General features: G+C 42.5%; 2 protein-coding genes across 5 annotated transcripts in view; one reads left to right on the top strand and one right to left on the bottom strand.

Annotated features, from left to right (window-relative positions):
• Window positions 1-5,420, top strand: part of rbm33a (RNA binding motif protein 33a) — a 29,802-nt gene extending 24,382 nt beyond the window's left edge. For 3 of the 4 annotated variants that reach the window (XM_030398356.1, XM_030398354.1, XM_030398355.1), the window contains exon 19: window positions 48-5,420. In XM_030398356.1, the coding sequence (XP_030254216.1) occupies window positions 48-96 (49 nt within the window). In that variant the 3' untranslated portion in view covers window positions 97-5,420. The remainder of the gene's footprint in view (window positions 1-47) is intronic. The other variant, XR_003981699.1, reaches the window with a different exon arrangement.
• Window positions 5,421-8,676: 3,256 nt separating this feature from the next.
• shha (sonic hedgehog signaling molecule a) lies at window positions 8,677-17,486 on the bottom strand. The gene is made up of 3 exons (XM_030397532.1): window positions 16,736-17,486; window positions 12,434-12,695; window positions 8,677-10,504 (listed from the first exon to the last, which is right to left on the bottom strand). Exons 1-3 carry the CDS (start codon window positions 17,033-17,035, stop codon window positions 9,825-9,827), a joined length of 1,242 nt encoding a protein of 413 aa, XP_030253392.1. The 5' UTR covers window positions 17,036-17,486; the 3' UTR covers window positions 8,677-9,824.
• Between the last annotated feature and the right edge of the window lie 667 nt (window positions 17,487-18,153).

Raw genomic sequence — 18,153 nt, 5'->3', positions numbered from 1 at the left:
TTGCCCCTTGAGCCAGTGGTTTAAACATTATCACAATTACTACACAGGCACATGATTGATTTGTCCCACATTGATGTATCGCTGATTGATGGATGAGGAGCACAATAAGAGCCAGGAGGTCTTGTTGCAAGAGGTCACTTTCTCCCAACGAGGGAGCTCCAACCTGGCACAGTTCTTCCACCCTACTGGGGTCACTCACACAGTCAACGTCTGCACAGGAGCATCATTTATCTCCAATCAACAGTGAACAGTCGGAACAGTGAACATTACGACCTTGGCTGCGAGCATGCCATTGTTTGACTTTGTCTACCAATTGTCCATTGTTGTAAAATGGCACTGGAGAGACACTGGACAATTAATCCTACTTTGATGTAGTGGAGAATGTTTTAAGCATCTTACACGGACACTAAGTAGAACGTATCATAGGATAATGGTTGCTCCCCCTCTCATACAGATTTACTTAAAATGTATAGTACTGATGTGACCATTTAATTGTAGTATTTTATTTTTTTTGTGGCCTGCTGTTTGGTTTGGATGCAGGATGCGGTTGTGGCCAGACTTACTCACATCCAGTAGCAGTGTTTATCTCCCCCTGTAGATGGCAGTATTTCATCACTAATGGTTCTTTAGTTCAGTCCGACTCAGCCAGCATTCAGGTACAGATGACTCTCCAAGCAGTTTTTGGGTGAATGGCACTACCTAGTGGAGAACTTGCATACAGGCACAGAGGTGGATGATTTTAACATTTGACACAGAGTAGTGACTGGGAGCAATTTGGCAAAATATTGATACCTTTTTCCTAAATTCCCAGTGGTTTGGGGATTTGTAATTGTTGTGACTCTGACGTAGATTTCGTGGTACTTTGTGCTGGGACAGATTGTTTGAAACATCTCTCGTTCAGGGCGGTCAGTTTGGTAATTTGGCGTTGCTCCTTGGTCTGATTTGTTCGGAGGTCTTTTAACCGTGAATAATCTGTATTTTAGTTGTATGTATGATTATGGAGTAGTTAGATTTATGTTTCTAAACCGGCTTGAGTGTACTTGAGGGAATGCGTCTTTTTTTGAGATTTTTATGATGACAATTTAAATGTATACTGTTGGTCGATTTCAAGTACATCATATAATTGGCAGATAGGAAAGAATTGCTTACAATTCAGGATACACACATTTAGTTAATTATTTGCTTGGATATACATTAAGTTTACTCTTCGCCAGTGTAATTGATCAGAATCTGCGTGACTTACGGCTGTTGATTTGGTGCCTTATCACTGAGCTTCATACCTTTTAGAGCACTTTGAACAGTTTGACTGTACACTGAGATGATAATGTTGATGCAGTACAGCAGAAAAAGGTCTAATATTTCTCTGTAATACTTTCCCCATAAATTGAATTCCCCTCGTTAAAATTCTCTCTAATTTCTACGCTCTTACTCACATTGATATCGGCCTAAGATTAGATAGATTTCTTCAGATGTGTGAGAAATTGTTGGACAATCTCCAAAGCATCGCTTTGTTTTACTTTATGTTCTCTGAGCATGCACCCTTGTTTGGGGAGCGCAACCACATCACTGAAACCTTAAATTCTCTAAACATTTGACTTCCACATCATTAATAAACTAAAAATAGCAAGTAAGGCTCATTTACTTTTCCATAATTCCATAATCGTTTCCTTCATCACACAACATTTCTGTCTATTCTGTGTTGTAATTTCCTGAAACCAAAGCAGTTCTTTTAAATATTCAGATCGTTACGCGTGTTCGGTAATAACTGAAGTTCAAATGTGAATGTCATGTACATTATTTGCAGGAATGTGACATAGGAAGCCGAGGGGGCAACCATTATCTATGTAGTGATCATGTACATAAATAGACTTGAACTTTCTCTCAATATTTATCCTGTGAATTATTTTTTTTTTTTAGTTATTCTTCACTTGCGTTGTATCAAGTTAATGATTTTTAGATGTAAAGATAAGCTGATGTGTCCAGGCATAAATCATTTTACAAGTGTTTTTGTTTCTAATTTGGAGCCAAAAGGAAGAATGACTGGACCATATTTCTGTTTATAAGACATTTGACAAAAAGTTTAAAGGGGAAAACAAGAAAATAAAAAAGTGGCCAATATACCGTGAGCATGCAGGTATGTGAAGCCGGTTAAACTTTAGCCCAAAGATGTGTGGTTGTGTGTGATGTTCCATGTGTTTGGTGCCTTTTAAGATGAATCGTATTTCTTATTTGTGCTGCATTTTATTAATTTATACATATTCTGTAAATTCCTGGGTATTCAACATATCAGATATATTTAAAAAACAAACATTTTTGATACCTTCTATGGCAAGAAATACTACCTCATAGAGTTGCCACTGAATTATGGCATTGAAATTATTTGCTTCATAAGCAGAAACATGAGAGGTTTTGTCCTGTCCCTTTAACTGTGATGTCATACTAATGTTCAGCTCTATGCAACCCAGACATGAAGCAAATGTAGCAGCTTTTTAAATGTTTTCACTGGATTTTTTTCAATTGAAATAAGCCATAATAAATGAAATTTGGAGGGTAAATATGTAAATAGTAAATCAGCTCCTGGCTGTGCATCTGGATGACATCACAGATTAAGTTCTTACGACATGAGAAGAGTTGTTCACACTTCTAAGTAATTATTGGCCTCTGTCTTTGACCGCATGTGTGAATCAATTTAATACATTTCCTGGTATTTCCCTTAAATGAGTCATTCCTTGAATTAACTCAAAACCCACAGAGCTTTTAAAAGAAGCTGCACATGCGTGATTCTTGCCAGTAAAGGTCACTATATCTCGACATGCTTCGAGACAAACAGGCTGTCTGAAAATGTCTAAAAACCTAAAATTCCTTCTTAAGTCCTGTAAAACTTGAGGTTGCGTGGTTTCAGTTCCTGTTGTATGTTGTACAGTTGTTCTAAACTGACTTCTTTATGTTTTTATTCCTTTTGTTTTTAGTTGAACTGATGTTGAAAGGTTTTTGTTTCCTAACAATGTGTATTTAATGTCTTTCATGCTTGTGGGTTACACTTGACTTTTAGTGATGTGGTAAATCCTGTGGATTTGACAAAGTATCGGCAATGCCGTTGATGGGTTTATTAGTATGAGACATCTGTTCTTGTAATGGCAGAACAGATTCATATTGAATCTATTTGTAACTTAATTTTAAGGATTTCGTACACATTTTGTACATTTTGAACTATTAGATTCGCAGTTCTATTTCTCAAAGTAGTTTGAGGAAAATGGTGCTCTATTATCACCTGACTTTTTTGTTTTTACAATAGCTCATTTTCTCATATAGTTGCATCAAGCTCTAGATAATTGATTTAAGAAAGGCTCATATGTGACATTTCCATGGGGCTTTCTTCATTACTGCTGCTAATGACAAGTGTCAAAGTCTACCCGAGCTTTTGGTCTAGATGGGTCGGGTTTTTACACAACACTAACTTTTTTTCAACAGGTCCCTTTTGCAGACTGGCTGAAGTAATCATTTAATTCTTTCCTTTTCTTCAGGTCTCATCACGTCAGCAGAGCAGTGACTGGCCTCACTGTGGCTGCTAGTCTTAAAGGCAAAGTTAAGGGGCCATTTCAAAGGTTCAGCATGCTTTAACAAAATCAACAAATTGGATTATAAATGGGTTATAATTGACTTCTGAACACTTTTCCCAACTTAAAGGCAGTTATTGTTTGTAGTTGTTGCTATCAAAATGTGAAATTCCTTGGCGCTGGATTATTAGTTGACTTTACGTTATGTTAAAAGTTTTGTTACTGTTGCATGATGAAGCAGTAGATGTTATTGGTTCTCTGTAGAAGCGTTTAGGTTCTTAAGCTAAGCTCCAACATGTGAAATTTGAGTTGGGGAAATTATAGTTGGTCCCTCTCATGTAATAATTAAAGATTATTTGAAATCACTTGTTGCTGTCTTAAAGCGACAAAATGTAACTTCCTGGAGAAATACAGTTGATTTTTACTTCTTGAACACAGACGTTTTTAATTAGGACGAAACCCAGAGCATCAGTATGATGATGTCTTGTGGATGAGACTCAACGATCAACTATCTTTCTGCAGGAAGTTAGAATTGTTTTCCTTTTTAAAGACATTTCCTGTTTTCTTGAAAGCATTTATGTTCTGCTGGTATGAAAAATAATTCATTTTGCAGCATGTTTTATCACACGTCAACCGAATCCTTTTCGTAAGCAACCAATAAGATACTGATTGTAATCTCCAGTTTTTCTTTGATTTGTTCAATTAAAAGTTGCACCTTGTTTATTTAAGTTCACTTTTATACCTGATGGAATATTTTTTTATACCCGCAGAAAGCAAATTGTTAAATTAGCTACAGTTACTTTTATTTGCTTTGTATAATCTTGAAGGAAACTAATGGCTTAAAAACAGACTCTAATGCAAAACTAAAGAAACAAGTATTGATTACATGAGAGGTATAAACGAGTTGAGTTAAAGCATGTTAAACCGTTGGCATGGTCCCACACTTGAGGTGCTCCTGGTTTTAACACACCGGGTGGTTTGAGGTTGTAGCCGTTTTATTTTTTTGGGGTTGTACTAATGAGAGATCACAAAAACAGAATGACCTTTTAGTATTAACACATTTTTTCAACAGCAAACTGATGAGAGGATCCGCGACGAGCCACAATCCCGCTGTGTCACTTTTCCTGCCTTAACTCACTCACTTACTAAACACTCCTGGTTCTCTTACAGCCGCGCCGCGTCCAGCCTCCGACTGAAGACTTTACTTCCCGCACTTAATAGATGTTGCTTCGTTCAGGGTCACATTTCCTTCCATTACTGCTGCTTTTCCCGCCATTGGTGTTTCTCCAGCTTACATATATTTTCCAGTTGCTCATCTTTTCCTTGATGCTGCCGTTGTTGAGTGAACTTAAGACTTCTGTATCAAGCAGGGTGGCCTACCTGGATTACCATTGTTTGTTAGCCCAGTGGATGGAGGTTTCCATCTCTGTGACGACAGCCGGGTTCACAGAGCAGACTCGTAACTCTAAAAGCCGCTTTATGGCTTTCACTGCACCAAAGGTCGTCCCAGCTTCTTGACATGAATTGTTTGGTTGGATTTTGAAAAAAGACACCACAGTTGGTTTCCTCATCTCGAACTGTACGGTGCACCAAATAATGACTGAAAATCCAACCTTGGGTTTTGACTGAAACTGTTGACAATCCATCCTGTCATGTGTTTTCACACTTTGATGTATCACATGAAGTTAATCATGTTTTATGTTGGAAAACTCTAAAATCACTGTGAAATCTGTTGTGATACTGTAAACGATGTGATTTTCTCAAGAGTGAATTTCTTTCAAGAAAGTGGATAATTCGTAACGAGACAAAGTGTTACATTTTAAACCAACAAATTGAGAAAAATAAACTTTTTGATAAACACAGCGATGACATTGAGTTTGTTTTTATTGTGAAATTAGACTAAATCCCTGTGGTCCTTCAGTCAGAGGTAAATGTCTGTCCTCTGAAGCTTTCTTTGACCAGAGAAGGAAGTGTCTGCTTGAGATCGTTTGTACTCGTTCAAAGTCTTTTTATCTGAGTAGTTCAACCAAAGATGAGAAATAGTTCAGGAAAAATGGAAATTTTGAGTTGTAGAACATGATTTTCCTTATTTCCTGTCTCATACATGGGGTGGGTGTTGAAGTTTGTTAGTCTTACAGCACCGACCCAGTTGCTGAGATACTATCAAGTATAAAAAAATGTCTTTCACTACCAAATTTTCATGACCTACGAAGTTAATCTCATCAGCGTATTGTCAAAGTGTCTTTCAGGAATCTGTGTCGAAATCACGGTATCGGTACTGGTAACTACATTTTTTTTTTTTTTTAACTGTACCTAGCCCAACCCATCAATTATCTTGTTACCCCTCAGATTTAATCTAGCTACCAGACGTTCCAATCCCCTGTTTGGGAACCACTGACCTGAAGAAATGTTATCTAAAATCCAAACAACAATGTAGTTCTCTTCTTGAGATGCTGTGAATACGTGAACCCAGAATGCCTTCAGTAATCTTGCATATGTTGCTGGTTAGTATTTTGTCGGTCTCACACGATCTTCACATAATATTTAGGGCTAATATTGATTTAATTTAAAAAAAGGACCAAAATGTTGGGCTCTTAATTGTGATGCCTAATTGTAATTTAAAACAGAGCTGCAGCGGAGTTTATTTTCAGTGTACGCTTGAAAACCCACCAAGATGTCACCAACAGGAAAGATCAAGAGCTCTCTGAAATCAAAGTCAAATTATGAGGTTTTTAATGGTTCTATATTGTTACTGAATGGGACAAGTACCTTAATTTAGTTAAAAGCAATGTGTATTTAAGTATACGTTATATTTCTGAAAGCCACAAGTGTTGAGACTTTAGCTGCCAACCCAAAGTGTCAGCATGTGTTGATCTGTGGATGAGACTCAGCAATCCGCTTTAAGTTGTATCGCATGTATCTAACAGTTCGGTCCTCTGTTTCAGTTTACTGACAGTGAAGGGGGAGGCAGTATTAAAGGTGTGTTATCATGTCTAGGACCAGATCACTGTAGAGGTTCTGTTCCCTCCAACTTACCACTCAGGCTGTGAGCGCTCGGCTGGTTGCTGCCACAGACGAGTAAATGTTGCCTGGAAAGAAACGACGGCGCTGCCATTTGCAGAACTCTCTTAGAAACGGGGAGTTTTGTTTTCCAGAATGCCAGACTGTTCATGTTTGCAAATGTCAACATTTGTAAAAGCCGTTGTTGAGCTCCAGCAGACTGTGGGCCCCCGGAGGGATTAGAGGAGGCTCTGTTTACCTGCTCTGAGGAATGCTGCCCTGCGCGGACGCTTTTGTATCTGTCAGGGACCCAAGGTCACAGCGCCGGGAAGAGATGGGCCGCTTTGTCCCTCTCAAAAGTTTCCACCTCGCAATATCAACAATAAAACACAATGTGGACGACCTGGGAGAAGGAAATGGAATTCCTGCTCATGTTGCTACAGTGTTCAGAAACTCAGGTTCAACGGCCCCTTTTACCTTTGATCGGCATGGGTGGAGGATGGGATCATTTTTCTGATTGAGATGAAAAATATAATGGATTCACATTATTTCTTGGTAATTTCATGTGTTATTTCTGCTTGCCACTACACGTGCATGTATTTAGTTTGAGGCATCAAACTTAAATCCTTAAAAACAACCAAACTGAAAGACCCTTCAGCAGCCCCTTCATCAGTGTGGGATCAATTTTGTGATTTTGATAGGAAAGAATTAATAGATTCACATTATTTATTGGTGGTTTCACATATTATTTCTGCTTCCAAGCCACATGTGCATATGTTCAGACTGAGGCATCAAACTTAAATCCTGTATATGCATGTATACGCTGCTCATTTCTGCCTTTGGAGTTATTTTCCTTATGAGAGTCATACTTGAATAAAAGTAAAGATATTCTGTAAAATACTACTTTGGCGAATGGAGACGTCTTAAAGTAACTGGCATTGAATGTGCTGAAATATCAAAGTAGCTATCTGGCAATAAATGTACAATCAAAAACTATAAATAAAAATGAGTAATACATACATTTACATTAATGTATACACTGCATACCACGATTATCGGATCCAATATTCATCTTTTTTTTTTTTTTAAATGATCTCGATCAGTGTGTGTGTTTGTTTTTTGTTTTTTTTATTAATTATCAGATTGCCAATGAAATAAATGACTTCAAAAATGCACTTCAGCTCTAATGAGGCATGCCGTCTGCAAAGTAACTAGTAACTGAAGTTATTAAATAAATGTTGACGAGTAAAAAGTACAATATTTGCTTTCAAAATGTAGTGAAGTGGAAGTGTAAAGTAAATATACGACCTCAAAATGACACTTAGACACAGTACTCGAGTAAATGTACTTGGTTACATCCACAACTCCCAGCTTTTAAGAATATCTTCCGGTCATTTCCAAACTGCACTACCTGCGTTTGGCCACACGGTGTCGCACTTGCACAAGTTACTGACACGCTGAGAGGAAGAAAACCGATGCTGTAATCAATCTGAGAGACGATGAAGCCTCCAGAGGACAGAAATACACCAGTTAAACCCTCAACATTAACTTCTACATGTGCACTTTCAGTCCCTGTGAAAATATTGGGAGGATTATAACACTTTGTGATTCAGACTTGAGCTTCTGGTGTCAGTCCCTGGTGGAGCAGCCTGACCAACCCCACCAGCACAGCAGACACCGAGGAGCACACTGAGGGCCAACAAACACACTTGTGTTTAATTTGTCTGCAAGTTAGGAGTTATTTGCGGAGGGCAAACCTCGTTAAATTCGACATGGGCTCTCAACATTTCGCAAGCATGCAATAGGAAGTTCAAAGCGCCATATTCTCTCCATTCTGCGTGCGCCTGCGAACAGGGCGGACTTGTTTGCGAGCTCTTCCCAGGAGGCTAAACCCCCCCCCCCCCCCCAATTAAATTACCATGTAAAACAATTGTCAAGTGTTAATTATAACCAACCCCAAAAAATATGTGACTGCACCAAAAAGGGGGGGAATTATCAACACAAGTTTGGCTGATCTGTTTATCAGTGAGCTGCTCTGAGAGCTTCATCTGTCATGATGCCTTCTTTTTTTTTAAACCTCTTTGTGTTTTTGCTCATTCAGACAAAGACATGTAACAACTGCAAGTTTGAAGATTTTCTTTATCTCATTTTGTAATAAACATATAAATAATAAACTCTAGACATTTTTGACGCATCGCCCTGTTATGAAAGTTAACTTGGTATGGTCTGGCTATATAGACTATTCCAAACTTTGCATCTGCCGCAGGTCATTTCTATAAAACTATTTCCCTATTACAAAATATGAAAAGAAAAATACATTTTAGTACATTTACAGGAGTTACTTATTAATTTATTTTAACGAAACTTGTTTTTCAGTACTACTTTTAACTGTTACTGAATTGTCAGAATCTGCATTTTTAATATTTTTCTCAGAAGAAAACAGGAAAAATAGAAAACACAACAAAAAAACAAAACAAAAAAATAAAAAGCAGAGAATGCAGACACGAGGCAGAATATCTGTCCCTCTCCGACAACTTAAACGAACAGTTTCCAAAATAATAAAATTCTTAATAAACCAAGCAGTACAAGATTTTTTTTCCAATACTTTCCCAACTACTGTATTTAAATTAAAATATATTCTCATATCTTACACTATTTCAAATAACGAAATGTGATTCGGTAGCGATCTGTCAAAATCTAATTTACAATTCTGTGTATAAAAATATAATTTATGGAACCCCGCGAAGTTTGTTCTCCCCAAAATATAACAGTCAGTTGCACATATATGCACATATGAACATTACAACCTGTCAGAGTTAGCTCCTTTCTACATGGTTCTTCTTTCACTTTGCCATATTTTTTCTTTTTCTCTTTTTTTTCGTCGTCGTTTTTTTTTTCCAGTCTTTTTTTTTCTTCTTTTTTTGCATTTGAGATATACAAAAATAGATTATGCACAATTCGCCGCTCACACAGTGTCAGAATCCATTTGTGTGACAAGCAGCTGAGTTCACATGAGAATAAATTATTCAAAGAGAAACTTTTTAAGGCTCCATTCATTCTTTGAAAGGGGACACATGGAAAAGTCACTGAAATAAATATCCCAACTCCGCTGGGGCCTTTGTCTTGTTTGTTTGTTCGTTTGTTTGTTTTTTGTTGTTGTTGTTGTTTTTTTGTATTATTATTATTATTTAATTTTTTTAATCTACTGAATAGTTTGTGTGTCCTACATTTTTTTTAAAGTCTCGCTCTGCTCCTGGAGTTGAGGTTTCAACTTGAGTATACTGACATCCCAAGTGGATGGATCGAGTGGCTGTCCAAGAGCCATGTTCCGAGTTGATAAAGGATCTTGGAGTACCAGTGCACTCCGTCGCTCTGTGCGCTCACTTGATTCTGGGAACTGAAAAGCAACGAGGACACCCAGTGGGCGAGCCTGACAGGTGCCAGGGCCCAGTGCGCCAGGACGTGGTCTTCGATCACTGCGTAACAGGACGCAAGGACCTGGTCCACCACGACGGTCCCCTGCACGGTCACCGGCGCAAAGGAGCCCACCTGCTCCTGCGTGTAAATCCGTTTTACGGTCACGGGCTCGAGCCGGCTGCGCTCGGCGTCGAACACGAACACCTTCTGTCCGCGCCGGACCTGGCTGGCGAAGATCGCCGACATCCGCTCCTCATCCGTGGAGTTGTGGCCGACGAAGAGGAGGTGCGCGGCGGTGAGGGTGATCTTCTGGCCCGAGTCGGTTTCGATGACGTAGAAGAGCCTCTTGGTGGCCGAGTCTTGGTCTATGAACATGATGAAGTCGGTGTAAATCGGATTTCCGTCGTTGTCGGCTGCCAGGACCCTGTCGCCGGTTCGGAGGTCCTTGACCGCCTTGTTGGTGCCATCCTGCAGGGTGACGGTGGAGGAGCCTGGGAAGCAGCCGCCAGACTTTGCTGCCACTGAGTTTTCTGTTAAAAACACAAAAACGTGTTATTAAAAATCTAATATCCTCGTTTCATATCATCAGCAAATTATTCCCAAGACGCATAAAACGTCACAAAGCGTCAGAGTTTAAAACTTTCAAACACTTATAAGGAGTTTAGAAATGAATAAATCACAGGTGCTTCGAGCCTTTACAGTCCTCCACCATTCAAAAGCCCATTCAGAAACCTTCCTCTTTTAGCTCCTGTTTGTGTTTTTTTCCTGCCTACACACATCATGGTGGGCCATATGCATTTTGCATAATGATGCCTGTCTGCTCCCTCCATGCCAAATGCGTATTGGCTCGGCAAACGTTGTCTGAGACGGAGGAGAAGAAGGAAGAGAGAAGAAAAAAAAACTGAAAGCCTTGGCTCATCTATTCTTAATTAAAAAACCCAATAAAGAGCAGGCATTGTTATTCTAAATCAGCTTGTGGATCGAGCTACTCTCGGTAAAGAACACTTACGCCTTTCCCAGCTACTCTTCCCATATTTGCTCAGGTGCAGAAACCTCCATGTGACAATTCACACAAATAGGCGACTCACAACTACTATTTACCCAGCGGAGCCACTTTTCCAAGCCTCTCGAGTTGTAGATTTGAATTTAAATGAGGGCCCGGACTCTTAAATGCTTTCTGTTGTGCAACATCAATGTCCCCTCTTTCTACCACCTCTCCCTGCTTTGTTGTCAGCCTCGATGACAATAATTTTGGCCTTGGTGGAGCTCTTCACATACCAGTCTCTGGGATCACACTGTCCCGCACACACTAGATAGAAGGAAAAAAAAAAGAGGGGGGGGGGGGGGGGGGGGTTCCTACTCAGAATCTGGGGGGCTTTTAATCTTCTTTTAAGATTCCCGAGCATGAAATAAGGTGACAACTGAAAACCAGATTTACCCCGACCGATTCAACATTGTTCAGCCAAATCCTTTTGGTAAAGTCGCATGACCCCTAATGACACGTCGGCCCGGCCCATACTGTGATCTCAAAAACGTGTGTGCTGAATGATAAGTAAGGGATTTATCAATAAAGTCTGAGCTCAGAACAAAAAGATAAAAAAAAAGAAAAGAGGAAAAAAAAGTGGCATGGCTCATCAATCTGAGCGCAATAGGTGTCCTTTAGCTCTGAGGAGCCAACATGAAGCTCGTCTTAAACTAAAATACTTGATCTTAAAGTCGAGATAAACACACAGCAATCCGGGGGGGGAAAAAAAAGCAAGATGTGTTCAGTTTTCAATTTAATAAGCATACTCTAAAAAATATCACCTAAAAACCTCTGAACTCCCAGCTTTTTATTTTGGCTTCCGCCGGTGCGCAAAAGCCCGGAGAGAGGACCAAAAATGATTTGTTTTTCTGGGTCACACACCGGAGGAGCCTTTTTGCTGGATGGATCCTGGTCGTGGTTCCCACCAGGAGACGGTGTGGGGCGATGTAAGATCAAGAAATGAGCTGCGTTGGGAGAACGCGCTCGCACCGCCACGGGCTGCTGGCTGGGGGTGACGCGTCCATACATCATTCATAACACAGCGCACAAACCCTGTCAAAATAAAAACAGTCGCTCTCTGCACTCCACTTAACTCAGAGAGATGATGAGCGATTGATCACCGATTGGGTGGGCTTAATTGATGATCGGGGAGTCGATGCTTTTTCAAAACAAACGAATCAACAGATATTAAGACCTCGTTTTATTGTATTTCTGGAGCTTATATATAAATTGGTCCTTCCTGTCTCCATAGTTTTGGACACTGGCACCTTCATGCCATCTCTTCATGTTGACTCTCCCCCCCCCCCCCCCCACACACACACACACACACACACACAAACAGCTAAAGAAACTCTTATTTTGAAAGTTTTCTTCTGTCAGGTAAAGCAGAGCTGCACCTGCCCTTTGGAGAAATCTGGGTGTTTCTTTGCCGTACCTGCTTTCACGGAGCAGTGGATGTGGGCTTTGGACTCGTAATAAACCCAGTCGAATCCGGCTTCCACCGCCAGCCTGGACAGAGTGCCGTACTTGCTCTTGTCTCTGTCCGAGGTGGTGATGTCCACGGCCCTGCCCTCGTAGTGGAGCGACTCCTCGAAGTGGTGTCCGTCCTCGTCCCAGCCCTCGGTGACCCGCAGCTTCACCCCGGGCCACTGATTCATCACCGAGATGGCCAGAGAGTTCAGCTTGTCTTTACATCTCTGCGGGGAGAAATCGGGAACAAAAGATAGACCCAATTAGTCACCTGTTGTGCGTCAGAGCGTGCGTAAAAACGCGGCGAAAGTTTGAATCTGGAGCAACACTTGCCACCCAAAGCCGTTCATATATTGACACAATTATCTGTTGCCAAGTGTGCTCACCGCTGACTTAACAATATACCATCTTTTTGATCAGGTTGTTGCATTCCCCCCCCCCCCCCCCCCCGGAAATGGCGCCCCTTAATAAGATATCTGGTTTGTTTCCTTGACTCACTGAGGCCTCTCCATCTCCACCTGACGCCCCCTGATTCCTCCCAGCTGAGGGGGGGGGGGAGAAGAGACGCTGGCACTGAGCTGCATCTGTGCGCCTACATCTCTGAGAGTGAGCAGCAGCGTCAGAGGGCACAGCTCGGATAAGAAAGCTGTTGATGAAAAATTGATAAGGCACCGCATTCGCTTCACTGGCCTATAACATATGGGTCTTGGAAAAAAAGGTGCGAGCAGCAGCATCCCTCTCTGCCCCCAAAAGTGTGGCATTGAACGCAACATGCGCGCATTACGAATGCATGAGCTTGTATTAGGCCATGGAATGAGCGAGTTCTTTTGTTGGGGTGCGACTTGTTTGTTTTCTTTCAATCAATAATTGATATGCAGATGATATGAGGGGATGATCTTGGAAGAGCCGCTGCTGCCGCCTTAAAATATATCCGGAGTTTCTCGTCCTATAAATAAATCGTCGCACCGCAACCTCTCCGCGCTCTCAATGAAGATGCCTGGCCTTCTCCAAGACAACTATTCTCGACACTCAACCAATATGTCAAATAAAACATCACAAAGAGTCTTTTCAGCGCGACCGCGGAGGGAAACTTTCATTATTCCCCCTCCTGCAAAGTCTTGGGAAACGTGACATGCCTCCTTAAGTCGATGTGTTTTCTGGCCGCTGACTGACAAGACTTGTGAAATATCCAGGGCGCATAGAGAAGCGTCTATGTGTGTGTGACCCACTGTCCTCTCCTATCCCTTATGGACGAGCAGGAATGTTCACACAGAACCCCCTAAAAACTCCCATAAAAGCGGAGTTTCCCCATTTATCAGCGGGTGTTTTTATGAGGATATCACACTTGTAGAACGTGTTGAATAAAAAAAAAAGAAAAAAAAAAAAAAAAGGCCCCCCCCCCCACCAAAAACCCTCCCACATTCAGAGTGGGATTGTCGGAGTCAAGAGCCGTAAAGCTTAACCTATTTATTAATTCATTAGGTCGTGTGCCGCAAATCAAGCCAAATTCTGCTCAGCCACCGTGAAGCCCCAGCAGGGCGCCTGCAGACCGGCGCTTTGTGCTCGGGGTAAAGTTGTTCAACAGCCTCCCTCTTAATCTTTTCACAAATGATTTGGTTAGAGGAAACACTTATCAGCTACCTGTCAGTGCAAACAAGCCGCCAGCTCATCTCTTTCCCGACGCGTTTGCACTGTGGCCACGCAGAGATCCCCCCCCCCCCCCCCCCCCCACCGACACTGCAAAAAAACAAGCCACCTTTAGAAGCCGAAGCCTATTAGGCATTTTATTAAAGGTGAAAAGTAACGTTCGCCAGTGTGGACGAGAGGATTTCACTGAGCAAATCGAGTTCTTTCTTTAAATTAGACCGATTTTCTTGAGTCTTCCGGGAAACGAAACGTTGACTTTGACTGAAAATCTCCACTCAGACTGCGACTCATATTTTACGACCGCGCATGAAGCCATAATGTGTGGATTAGATGGATGACATTGTTCGTCTCGGGCCCCGTCACCATCCATAAATGTCTGTTAAACGCCTCTGTTGGCAACTTTCCTGAGAGTGAGTGTCTTAATAGTTAAGGGAGTAGACGCTTGTTGAAGCGCTCCCTCAAGAAGCATCATGTGTTACAGTCTTGGCTAGACCTCGGTGAATTGATTGATTAATACGTTTATTGCACACGGCTAAGGGAGCTACTGCGGGCACGTGTCCCGTCTCATTTAAGACTATAACATATGTTTCCTAAAAAAAAAAAAAAAAAAAAAAAAAAAATGCAAGACAGCAAGGAAAGTCCGGCGTGTTCGTGCGTAAAAGTCCGTGCGTAAAAACCCGCTTGGTTCGTGCGTAAAGCTTGGATTCGCGCAGAGACTGCTCCATGTGACCATGATTGTGCCGGTAGCAGCTACAGCCCGGCTCTTTTGTGTGCACGATAAGGACAATCTCACCTGTTTTAACTTACTATGGCCTCCCGCTAACCAGAGGTCATAAGTTCAATCTGCGTCTCAGACCGAGCGAGAGGAGCCTAAAAAGCCCTTTCATGTACGTGTCACGCTTGGAGCCTGTTGTTGGGTTTTCTGTGAACGCTCGGATGCTGATTGAAAAGCGGATGATGATCCAGAAGCCACAAATACTCGCTCCTTTACAAAATAAATAAATAATCTTTAAATCACAAAAGAGCTCCTAGTCATTTTACAGCCCTGAAATAGACAGACTCCAGACGCAGATAGTCACATTTTATCTGAGGAACTCCCTCCTCGTCTGTGCGATTTTTCTACAGACCTGTAAACACAGCTGTTTCTACAGCAGGTGGGGTGAAAGCCTTGCAGACACCAGGAGACGGGGGGGGGGGGGGGGGGGTTGTCCGCCTGAACCCCACTTTTTTTGGCCGTCGCATCCCCACGCGCCTGCAATTTCACGCTCTGTGTGTACGAGAAAGCTATAGGTGTCTCGCAGAGGCGGCGCGGGGAGGGCTGAGAGGGACGCCGAGAACGCACGCACAGTGAATATTTCATCGGAGCTCGTGCTCATGCATGGTGCGAGCCACGGGTTCAGGGACTCCGGCGCGCGCCTGGCTTCATCACCACCACCACCACCACCACCAACAGCAGCAGCAGCAGCACCACCGGCATTTTTTATTATTACTGAGCCAATATCACCCGAGCTCCTTTAATAATTCACCAGCATCTTGAGTGCTAAAAGTCGTGGCGAAAGAGACGCGGCGTCCTGCAGCCTGGAAAGAAATCAGGGCTTAACATCGCGAGCCTCGGTCTCATCTGCGAAGCCCTTTTTTTTTTTTGATAAACTAACCGCCAAAGCGCGAAGGATGGAGCATTTTAAATAAAGACGTTTATAATCCAACTGCAAAAGTGAAGGCACCGCCAGCCCCTGCGCGCCTCGCTCCCTGTAATTCCCCCCCACCCCCCCACTCGAGTCCCCACCCTTTACATGAAGTCCTGATAGTGTTTCGGAACACTCTCAAAGAAAATGTTACTGTTTTCACGCACTGATGCACACCCCCTGCGAGAAGGCTAAATTACAGCAGCCCCCTTGCGCGAGAAAATGTCTGATTGAGCCACGCCATGCCTGAATAAGCCCGGCTGTTTGAAGCGGTGCGCATCACTAGCTCCCCGAAGCTCACGGCTGGAATAAAAAGAAAAAGGCGCTTTAAAAAAAATGAATAAAAAAAGCTTGCAAAATGTTTTTTTTGGGGGGGGGGCTCAAAGCGCGGGGGGCAAACAAACCGCTTCGGGTGTGCTCACGAAAAAAACGTATGTAAGGCAGGAAAAACGCGCGTGTGAAACAAACAAATAGCGCCTCACAAAAGATACAAATATAGATATGAGGAGAGGGGGCACATTAATATTTTAAATACACTGTCACAATCATGAAGGCCGAGTGTCCTGACTGTCCGCCTGCACATCACTTCTCCAGCTGGATTTTTTTTTTTCCTACATTCGCCTCCAGCCTGCAGCCCTTTTTTTTTTTTTTTTTTTTTGGGAAAACTCCCGTGCTGCTGCAGAAAGCGCATCTGCTTCTTTCTTTTTCTTTCTTTCTTTCTTTCTTTTTTTTATTTTACACAGTGAAGTTTAAAAGGCTTTAGTGTGAAGAGTTCAGCAGCGGGTAAAAAAGAGACTTCACTTAAAGGTGCGCAATCAGTCTGACAAGGAGGTTGTTGCAGTGCGCAGTGATGGTGCGTTAGGGGGGAAGAGAGAGAGCGAGAGCGAGAGAGAGGGGGAAAAAAAAGAAAGAAGAAGGTGATTCTGTCTCCTTACCTGAGTCATTAGCCTGTCGGCACCGGTGTTCTCTTCATCCTTGAATATGATGTCTGTGTTATAATTGGGAGTCAGTTCTTTAAATCGCTCGGAGTTTCTTGTGATCTTGCCTTCGTATCTGCCGCTTGCCCCGAGGGTCTTCTCCGCCACGTTGGGGATGAACTGCTTGTACGCAAGAGGTGTCAGCTTCTTCGGGTGTCTTCTCCTGCCGTAGCCCCTGCCCGGTCCGCATCCCATCCCAGAGGACACCAAGGACAAGCAGATGAGACCGACCAATACGATTCTGGTCCAGAGCAGCATTTTTGTCCTTTTAAGATCTCAAGCGAGTCGCCGCTGCTATCTCTGCCGTCTGCCTCTCCCGGCTCTCGCAATGTCCTTGTCTCCTCCTCTACTTCGCCTTTCGCCTGGTCTCTACTGTGACAGGTGCGGAAATGAACGCCTCAGACAAATGGTAATAACGGGGCACATCGAAAGGAGGGTTTAAAAAAAAAAAGTAGTGAGGGAATTAAAAGCCACGGGATCTCTAGTCGAGCTGCAGCCGCTTGTGTGAGGCGACCGCTAAAGCTTTGTATTATAGCACCGATCTATAGCAGGGGAGGGATTTGATTGGCTCGCCTAGACAAACCCTCCTGATGTTATCCCACAAAAAAATCTTAAAAGATTTCTTCCACCTGAGGGTGAGCCTGTGTTGCGGGGAGGAGGGGCTGTTCCATGGGAAAACATCAATTATAAACCGTCTTTTTTTACCCTCCCATTTTCCAGATTTCACAGAGGAAGGCAGGACAGACAGGAGCACAGTCAGTGCCGGGCTCCAATCTGAAGCAGTGTAGTTAGGTGAAGTGATTTCAGTGTGATTGAACTGCGTCTGGGAGAACTTTCCGCACATAATGCGTTTCCCCCAGGAGAATAGAACTGCTCGTGGATGCGCACTGCGCACACCTCTGCCGGATGAGTTTGCCGTGACCCCGTTATGAATTGAATAAACATAAAGAAGAGTCTGCTCAGCGTTCAAATGATTAGATTGCTGGATTTCAAATTGAAACGGCTAATAACCTCGTTTCTGTTGTGAAACGTGAATGAACGCACACAAATCACTCTGGAGACGTTATGAACCATTTGGGTTCATCAAAACCCGGAGAAATCTGAGCAAACACAACGGAATCAAGCTTTTAGTTTGAAATAGCTCAAACTATATCAAACTTTAGAACAACTTGAAAATGAACGTACACTAATATCTCCGCAGTGCGCGCGCCGTGCGTCCTCTGTTGCGCCATCTTTTTACGCGTTGTTGAACCACTCGGTTTATTGTTTTATCTGCGCCTGTACTCGTCTAATTAACCACATATTGTCACAACATGGACTCACATCACGGGGGAGGCTCCCTAAGCCCGAAGACACACTTACAGTGCGTTACAGCT

The sequence above is a fragment of the Sparus aurata genome, chromosome 19 (assembly GCF_900880675.1).
Source record: "Sparus aurata chromosome 19, fSpaAur1.1, whole genome shotgun sequence".
Taxonomy (NCBI): Eukaryota; Metazoa; Chordata; class Actinopteri; order Spariformes; family Sparidae; genus Sparus; species Sparus aurata.
This window is presented reverse-complemented; position numbering and strand designations above follow the sequence as displayed.

Bases quoted from the DNA above. Each gene is read 5' to 3' on its own strand.
- shha (XM_030397532.1), bottom strand. From the start codon at position 17,035: ATGCTGCTCTGGACCAGAATCGTATTGGTCGGTCTCATCTGCTTGTCC. The intron at 12,696-16,735 runs GTAAGGAGACAG...TTCTCCCCGCAG, and splicing joins CCGACAGGCTAATGACTCAG to AGATGTAAAGACAAGCTGAA. The intron at 10,505-12,433 runs GTACGGCAAAGA...TGTTTTTAACAG, and splicing joins CCACTGCTCCGTGAAAGCAG to AAAACTCAGTGGCAGCAAAG.